Source organism: Palaemon carinicauda, chromosome 1 (assembly GCF_036898095.1).
Source record: "Palaemon carinicauda isolate YSFRI2023 chromosome 1, ASM3689809v2, whole genome shotgun sequence".
Classification (NCBI taxonomy): domain Eukaryota; kingdom Metazoa; phylum Arthropoda; class Malacostraca; order Decapoda; family Palaemonidae; genus Palaemon; species Palaemon carinicauda.
In genome coordinates, this window is record NC_090725.1 from 232,774,381 (window position 1) to 232,784,003 (window position 9,623).

Genomic DNA, 9,623 nt, shown 5'->3' on the forward strand with positions numbered 1-9,623 from the left:
GAGAATCTTGGACTTCTTCTTCTGCATGACCTGCTGGTACTGGCGGGAGTTGGACCGTCTGTAACTGGTGACCAGAAACTTAGGACACCTCAGCCTTGGAAAAGAGGAGGTCCTTCAGTTCCAGAGAAGGAAGATAAGAGGCACCTTGTTGAGAACTCTAATGGAAACCTCTTACCCAGTTTCGTAGCGTCTTCCGATTTTGATCTCGGACAAACAAGTAGACGTCAGTGGCATAGAAGCCGATTTGAAGGAGATCCATGCAAACCATGCAGTCAGTAAGATCCCAGATTGCAGTGGATCCCTTGAAAACATGACAACTTCCATGTTTCCGGCAGGTCTTGGGGCAACAGGGTAACTTACCTGCCTGGTACAGGTGACCGTAGAACACTCCATGTCATCAGCGACCTGTAAAGATAAGAAGAGTAAATAAGTACAGGACATCATTAAAATATATTTTCTTAAAATTGGGGAGAAAATTTTTTATATCCTATCTTAACTAATCCTAGCCAAAGAATGGCTAAATCTAAAATATAATAGAATACATGCCAAACAGCTCAAAATCTGGAATGATTTATGAAGCAAAACATAATGACGGTGTGGTAGGATTATGGAGGAAAGGATCACATCATAGGAACACCAGAACCTCCAGAGTAGGTCTATCAGAACAGCTTAAGAAGGCAAGTTCACTCATCATACTGCCTAGACCAGCAACAGCTGCCCCCGAGGCGGCAGCAGCTGGGAGCCGGCCACTATTTCTAGTAGCCAAAAAAGAATGACCTGTCAATACCCCCAGGCATGTTGATACAAGGCGACAGATGCATTATAAAATCAACGGGGAGAGTGGACAATCCTAAGGGAAGGGCCCCCACACTCAGGGGAAGTACAGGAGAGAAAGGCAGATAATAAAAGAACCAGCCAGAACCTGATAATTATCATTAATTTACACAAAGTGGGGGTGCAGGCCATAAGATAATGAGAGACGTACAAGACGGCCAGGACGTTAAGAATTAAAAATTCAAAGGGAGTCCTGACAACCAGGCAGGATCCAATTGACCAACTCCAGAGGACAATGTTCCTCAGAATGTGGGATAGGAAAGAGCAGATGACTAGTCTAAGACTGCAGCTGAGGCAGCAGAGGGGTGACCCGAAGCAAACACACAGCCAGTGCTAGAAGAACTCGAGCTGACAAGACTGGAAGCAGAGACAGGAGGTGGCACCTCTGTCTAGATAGGCTAACCCAGCAAGGAAGTCGAGACTCCATAGCTAGAGAGATATCTCAAGCTGACAAGACAGGAAGCAGAGACATAAGGCGGCACCTTTGCCTAAATATGCTAACCAGGCAAAGGAGTGAAGACTCCATAGCAAGAGGGATGTAGCAAAGGAAGAGAGGCTGCAGACATAGGACAAGCACTGCCAAGGCGACAGAGGAGTGACCCTAGGGGTACCAACACTGTGCCTAGATAGGGTTAGGCCATGGTAGAACTATGTAGGCGAACCTAGCCTCCTAGCGAGTGAGGGAAAGCTCAAAAGCTAGGGTGAGATCACTAGACAAGAGGAACATAGTTCTGGTACAGTCAGGTAATGCCCTAACTAGGAACCTGATAATTATCATCAATTTACACAAAGTGGGGGTGCAGGCCATAAGATAATGAGAGACGTACAAGCACTGCCAAGGCGACAGAGGAGTGACCCTAGGGGTACCAACACTGTGCCTAGATAGGGTTAGGCCATGGTAGAACTATGTAGGCGAACCTACATGTGGGATGACCCGAAGCAAACACACAGCCAGTGCTAGAAGAACTCGAGCTGACAAGACTGGAAGCAGAGACAGGAGGTGGCACCTCTGTCTAGATAGGCTAACCCAGCAAGGAAGTCGAGACTCCATAGCTAGAGAGATATCTCAAGCTGACAAGACAGGAAGCAGAGACATAAGGCGGCACCTTTGCCTAAATATGCTAACCAGGCAAAGGAGTGAAGACTCCATAGCAAGAGGGATGTAGCAAAGGAAGAGAGGCTGCAGACATAGGACAAGCACTGCCAAGGCGACAGAGGAGTGACCCTAGGGGTACCAACACTGTGCCTAGATAGGGTTAGGCCATGGTAGAACTATGTAGGCGAACCTAGCCTCCTAGCGAGTGAGGGAAAGCTCAAAAGCTAGGGTGAGATCACTAGACAAGAGGAACATAGTTCTGGTACAGTCAGGTAATGCCCTAACTAGGAACCTGATAATTATCATCAATTTACACAAAGTGGGGGTGCAGGCCATAAGATAATGAGAGACGTACAAGCACTGCCAAGGCGACAGAGGAGTGACCCTAGGGGTACCAACACTGTGCCTAGATAGGGTTAGGCCATGGTAGAACTATGTAGGCGAACCTACATGTGGGATGACCCGAAGCAAACACACAGCCAGTGCTAGAAGAACTCGAGCTGACAAGACTGGAAGCAGAGACAGGAGGTGGCACCTCTGTCTAGATAGGCTAACCCAGCAAGGAAGTCGAGACTCCATAGCTAGAGAGATATCTCAAGCTGACAAGACAGGAAGCAGAGACATAAGGCGGCACCTTTGCCTAAATATGCTAACCAGGCAAAGGAGTGAAGACTCCATAGCAAGAGGGATGTAGCAAAGGAAGAGAGGCTGCAGACATAGGACAAGCACTGCCAAGGCGACAGAGGAGTGACCCTAGGGGTACCAACACTGTGCCTAGATAGGGTTAGGCCATGGTAGAACTATGTAGGCGAACCTAGCCTCCTAGCGAGTGAGGGAAAGCTCAAAAGCTAGGGTGAGATCACTAGACAAGAGGAACACAGTTCTGGTACAGTCAGGTAATGCCCTAACTAGGAAGGGGAAGGGGCAGAGAACACCCAAGGATGGACTCTAAGGGGCAGAGAGATTTCAACCAGGGGAGGAGAAAAGCTCATCTACCTAGGGACCTAGGGCAGGAAAGATAGCCTACAAGTAGGCACACTAACAGGCCCAAGGAAAGGGGAAGGAGGGGTGGTGATGGGAGACTCAGAAAATGGTGAGGCAGGAAGGCCCAACATGGAACAATAATGGTGTCCCAGTGGGGGCACAGAGGACAAGTCCTCAAAACCAGGCATAGCCTACCAATGACTAAGAGAGAAGCCTAATGATGGTTAAGACGACACAAGGAGGTCTACTAGTCAGCATCAGAACTAGGGTAGGATGTTCTAATGGGTAAACAGAAGTCGACACTGGGAACAGGATCCTGAGACCTGTACCGCCTCGGCAAACATATAGGCTAAGTGGAAAGTGAAAAGCAGTCACCCTGGGGTAATTAAGAACGCTATCCAACTCCAAAAAGGACCTTCAAGACCGTAGCTCCCCGCTGTGACGAATCAACAGCGTGGGAGGATAGAAGATGTCACCCAACCCATAAGGTTTGGTGAAAGAAGGGAGTGGTGCACTAGTGAACATTTACCAGGTATGGCCGCTGGCTAGGGTAGGCTAGCCTAAGCTAATGCTGATAAAAAACACAAAAGAAACACCAAGGAAGGATGGGGATACCATATACATACCACACTTCTAATGGGTAAACAGAAGTCGACACTGGGAACAGGATCCCGAGACCTGTACCGCCTCGGCAAACATATAGGCTAAGTGGAAAGTGAAAAGCAGTCACCCTGGGGTAACTAAGAACGCTATCCAACTCCAAAAAGGACCTTCAAGACCGTAGCTCCCCGCTGTGACGAATCGACAGCGTGGGAGGATAGAAGGCGTCACCCAACCCATAAGGTTTGGTGAAAGAAGGGAGTGGTGCACTAGTGAACAATTACCAGGTATGGCCGCTGGCTAGGGTAGGCTAGCCTAAGCCAATGGTGATAAAAAACACAAAAGAAACACCAAGGAAGGATGGGGATACCATATACATACCACACTTTAGAATAATAAAATAACATATGATAAATGGCCCTGAAAGCCTGCCGGCTTCGGAACAATAAAAGCATGCAACATATTAAAAGAAAACTGGGTGGAGAGGCAAAATTCTACAACAATGAAAGGGTGGATACTCAACTTAGTCGATGAGGAAGAAGTGGAAGCATCCAAGATCAAAAAACACTCAAAAAGCTAAGAAAACTAGCAGAAACTCTTCAAGCGAACGGCAAAGATGGCACTGCAAAGGGGAATGGTTCAACAGGGAAGGTGTTAGTTGCAGCTCATTGACATCAGGAGTTGTAACGGCTCACTTGCCTATGTCCTTCCCTCTACCCTCTTATCTGTCGAGACAAGGTTAACTATTCAGGGAAGGATAGCCTGTCTTGTTATTAACCTGTCCCTGATTTATACACGATATCTTGGGATATTTGCTCCAGAGGTCAGAACTCTGTTGATACCTCTAAGGTAAAATTTCTCTGGTATATCACTCGCAGAAATATCCCAAGTAGAAGCCGTCAATGAGGAACTTCCATCAGGATGACATAGCTCGAGCCCAGAAATGATTTTAAGACCAAGATTTTGACTGGATTTTTTCATATACCTTTAATGAAAATGGATGAAGCATCCAGTAAGAGCCATTCAGTTGTACTGTACTGTACATGAAATATTGTTCTAACCAGTAATGCAATTATCTGAATTTCCAAAATCCAAAACAAAGGTCGCGAATCACACTCCGTAAATTTCCTAGAACCTGTCTGGAAAGTGTTTGTGGCAACTCAGTGGAGTATCAAGTTGGTTTTTGCTAAACATTATTTTAAAGAATCCTGGTTTATCAAGATTTCTGAGCTCTAATCCCCATAGTAGCTACAGGACTGTGATCTAATTAATCTTTCTTCAGTTGATTTTAACTGCCTTAAACACAAGTAGGTGAGTTTTTACTTTCATAATTGCTTTGTTGCACTCAAAATATCATTCAAGTCAAGAAATATAATTTAGTCTAACTACAGTACAGTTTTTAAAATAACTTTAGAAAATAATCTGGATTCTGTATTTCAAACCTTATTTGGAAATGGTTTGCTAATACTGTAGTAATCTAGACCAGGTTAGTCAATCATAATCATGGTATATTGCTTTTAATTAAGTTTATCCTTTTTTGTTCCTTCACTAGTGTCCTACCTCCAGTAGTGTTTGGAGTCAGCGATATGAACATCATGGGAGGTCCTTAGATAGAAAAATTTATGAATAAAATGTTTTTTCTATACTCATCTGATGTTCATATACAGTACATGCCCGCCCTCCTCCCCACTGCCTTGTGTTGTCACGAGGATAGGAATAATTTTGACTTTAAAACTGAAAAAACAAAGATGGTGTGTTACATACCCCTTACTACTAGAATACTAATTTCTTTATTAAGTCAATGCTTATTGAAGGGAAAAGTCAGAAAATTTTGAAATTTTATTAGTGAAGCTTTTGGAGAAGGTAGATTAAACCAAGCTTTTGGAGAAGCAATTGGTGAAGGTAGATTAAACCAAGCTTTTGGAGAAGCAATATGAACATCAAGATGGTATAGAAATGCAAAATTTTATTATTAATATTTTGTATTTCATAGGAAAGAGCAAAAACTGGAAGGAAACTGGGATAGGGGATAAAGAATAAAAAAGGCCTCCTCTAATTATAGTGTTTTTTTTTTTTTTCAACAAATGCAATTTAGCAAAATGACAATTTTCATTGTATTTTGCAGTCTATGAGAGAAGAATCTGATGATGAAGATGAGCAAGAAGTTGAAGATGAAGATCAGCAGTCTGATGTAGACCTGAATGACGAAGATGAAGATCCCAAGCAAGAATCTAAAGAAGAAACTAATAGTCTTCATACCAGTGTTAGCTTTTAAGGAGGACATTTAAAAGTATCAAAACAGACTAAGGTTTTTTTTTTTAGTTAATTTTTAGTCCAATTTTACTTTTGCTTTACTACTGAGCTGTTTAACAGTACAGTACTATTTTGTTTAAATAAAAAGGTTTAAAATTTTGTATATTTGTTAGTTTAAATTTTGTATTGCCTAAACTTTCCTGTTTAATTTCTTTTCCTTTTATAGATATAAATATGCATAAAGCATAATAATTACAAATATGACAAAACAAATTAATCTTTCTTTTGCCTTGTTCTAGTAATATGAAATTCAGTATATTTTACAGAATATGGATAAATCTGTGCTAATAAAAAGAAGAGGATCTTGAAACTGAAATCTTGTTCATTTTGAATTGAAGTCAGTATTACGTGAATGAGTTTAAACCATCACAATCTACTAGAACTGTTCAGTCAATGTCTTCAAGACCATTTTAGTATAATCATAAAAAGTTTGTCCAGCTTTTTCCATTCATGTACATAGTGGTTGGTTCATACAAACTTATATCTTCAAGGGAAATTTAATTATGAACAATAAAGGAAGCTATTTGTGAGTTTTTTGTAATTGGGTTTATTATATCGATAAAACTATTATGGTACAGTATTCTTTTCTGTGTGCATCAATCTTTCCTTTTAATTTGGTTTTATAATTTACTTTTGCTTTCCTTTACTGTGCCATGATATTAAGGACTGAATTTTACATTGTTTACACTGTATTTTACTGTAGAGCACTCTCATATTATTTCTATGAAACACCCCTGATGGTTACAAGGCCCTAAAAATCTAAGAATTTCCTATTTCTTTCCACTGTAATGGTATTGCTTTCTTGTGGAGTTTTGATCATACATTTATGACATTAAATGCACTTGGGTATACTATTACCTTGGGTTCGTTTGTCTTGTCGTTGTGGTTACGAGTGATCATGTCATGCTGCTTGTGAATCTAGAGTTTTTATTTTGATTTAATAGGTTATTTAGCCACAGATTGATAGGGGATTCCTCCTTGAGGATTTGATATGCATTCCATGTTCATTGTTCAAGGAATTTATTGTCAATTGATAATGATCTTTATTTGCTTCGTATCCCATGTCGAGGTCTATGCAAGATGTACCATTCTCTTGTGGTTGACCACTCACTCTAACCTAATATAGCCTATTCCAAATGTAAAAGGAAAGTAACTTTTAATTCAAAGGAAAATTTATAGAAATCTAAGCAATTGGATTATAATTGGGATGAAGATGCTAATGCCAATCAAGCTTTACCAAGATTTTGGAGTTAGTAGTTGTGAAGTTCTTAAACATTTTACTTAATATTTAATGCTCGTACAATCTGAGAAGACTATCGCACCTTCAGGCAAAGATAGTGATTATTGTGTAACCTGCCCAAGTTTTACGTAGTGGTTCTAGAATACAAATAGTGTTGGTACAAAGAGCATTACTGTATAGTCGAAAGCCTCCTTAAAATCTCTTTTAAATTACTTTAGGTCCTTCCATTACAAAAGCCTCTCTTTTCCATGAAAATAAGTCTATGAATGTGTTTGAATGGCATCTGATTTAGCCTGGTGTAGGATTAGTCATTAGCACATTTGAATTTTCCCTAGCAGTGTTAATGTAGGTGCTAGTACCTCAGTTGAAGAAAAGTCCTTCTCCTAGCATTGGTGCATAGATTACCATTAAAGTAGTGGTAAACAAAAGGAAATCTGAATTTAAATTTATGATGCTTCACCAAACATGATGCAGAGGACGAAGTTATAAAACAGATTTTGAGCGAAGCGAAAAATCTATTTTTGGGTGAGATGGCCATGTCGTCCTGATGGAAGTTCCTATAGGGTAGCTTCCTTGGGTATATTATAACTACGGCGATATTCCCAGAGAATTTACCTTAAGGTACCCAGAATTCTAACTCCTGGAGTGACTAGCCCTAATAAAAGAACCAGGGCTATCGCGAAATATCAGAGGACTTATTCTTGACACGCCACATGGCAATCTGCACCCCGAACAGAGATAACACTTCGAAGGGGTCAATTGGCAAGAAAACGAAAACGAGAAAGAAAAGGAGAGCCGCTCGCAAGGTATCTCTCCTCTCCCGTTTCGTAAGCGTGCATTGCGCCGCTCACGGCGCCATCTGTATTCCTTGTAGCGATACACGAGGTGCTACAGATACTGTATGTAGGGAGGGGACCTACAGCCCTTTAATAGAAAGGGAAGGGAGGGTCCATCAAGACGACATGGCCATCTCACCCAAAAATAGATTTTTCGCTTCGCTCAAAATCCGTTTTTTGGGCTCAAGCCACGTCGTCCTGATGGAAGTATACCAGAGCATTACTGTATCTGTGGATTCTCAAAACGTGCCGTACTCCCCGGAGGAATTTCCCCGGCCAACTAGACCTAGAGACCTAAGATGTTACCGTCATACATCTTTTCAACTAGCCATAAACCATGTTAGTGCTTCCTGCCCCCTACAGGGAAGAGTCTTACTAGACTCTGGAAAAGTCTCGAAGAGTACATATACCTATGTATGAATAACAGACAAGCCAATATAGTGGTCTCACTCTATATCATGTAAAGCAAAGTTTGTAAAGAACCACTGTTTCAATATGAAATATCGACCAGTTCTCCGTTCAATACTGTATTGGACAAAGGTTTATATCCGAGTAGGAGGAAACTTTCATATCCGCCACCGTCCCCTTAGGGCATGGAGTCCTCCCGCTAAGGGAAAGCATACACCAATGCAAAAAATGCTTGCATAAAGGAACAATCTATTAGAATTATCCCAGATAAATATACATAGTACGTAATGCTCAATTATTACCAATAAATTGACACAGGTGAAGGAGATGCAAGGTTCACAAGAACTAGTTTATTGACAAACAATAAATAAAACAGGTTAACAACAATTATATATATATAAGAGGAGGATAACCAAAAAATAAGCATAAGCATGATAGTAAACAGAAACTTGTTTATCTGAAAGAAAAACATTAGTGCCACTTTTAACATACCGAGGTATCAAAATTGTAAAAGTCTGTATTACTAATCAGTTACATTAGCGTTGGAAACGCTCGGCACACATGTCTGCACTTATGCTAGGTTCACCTTTGAAAGTGGAACAGTCAACGTGGGCAACCTCGTGCCCTCACACTTAGTTTGTAGAACAGTTTGTAACTACACACTCACCCCGGAATTAATCGTCCCAATTAAATCCACTGTTCCTCACAGAGTTAAACAGCAGGGTTAACGACACAACCCACTGCTACCACAGACCTCTTTAGTTGCTCCACTTGCTTCGCATAGTGACGAAAGAACACTCTGGAAGACTTCCAGCCAGTGTATGAATGAAGATGTTCAAAATCCATACAATTAAAGAAATTAAAGGATGAGGCAACTTTCCTCGGATCGTGACCAGCGGGTGTACTATCAGGATCCGCTCTGCGAATAAAATATGTGATTTTCGCCCTGAGTTGTTTCAGTGATAAATTTGAGCCTGATGTTTCTCCCCTGAATAGATGAACACCCCTGAAGTCTAAAGTTCTACGAAGATAGACCTTTAGGCATTCTACTGGACATAAGAGATGCATCTTCTTTCAGAGGGCAGATTCTCCAGGGACCCCACCTGTTGGTAGGTAACTCGTTCTTGGCGAGAAACGTAGGATCCGGAAACAGGTCCAGCTCTCCCCCATCCAAGAACTGAACACGACCCTCCTCTCTCGAGAGGGCTACAATCTCACTAACCCTAGCCCCGGACACGAGTGCAAATAGGAAAATAACTTTCTGGGTCAAATCCTTTAACGCACACTCCTCATTGTTCAACAGTGAAGCGAA

At 41.6% G+C, this 9,623-nt stretch overlaps 1 protein-coding gene across 3 annotated transcripts in view; it reads left to right on the forward strand.

The window, feature by feature from the left end:
• Nucleotides 1-6,050, forward strand: part of Fancd2 — a 728,399-nt gene extending 722,349 nt beyond the window's left edge. For all 3 annotated transcript variants that reach the window (XM_068387949.1, XM_068387938.1, XM_068387943.1), the window contains one exon: nt 5,640-6,050. In XM_068387949.1, coding sequence (XP_068244050.1) covers nt 5,640-5,789 — 150 coding nt within the window. In that variant the 3' untranslated portion in view covers nt 5,790-6,050. The remainder of the gene's footprint in view (nt 1-5,639) is intronic.
• The last annotated feature ends 3,573 nt before the right edge of the window (nt 6,051-9,623 follow it).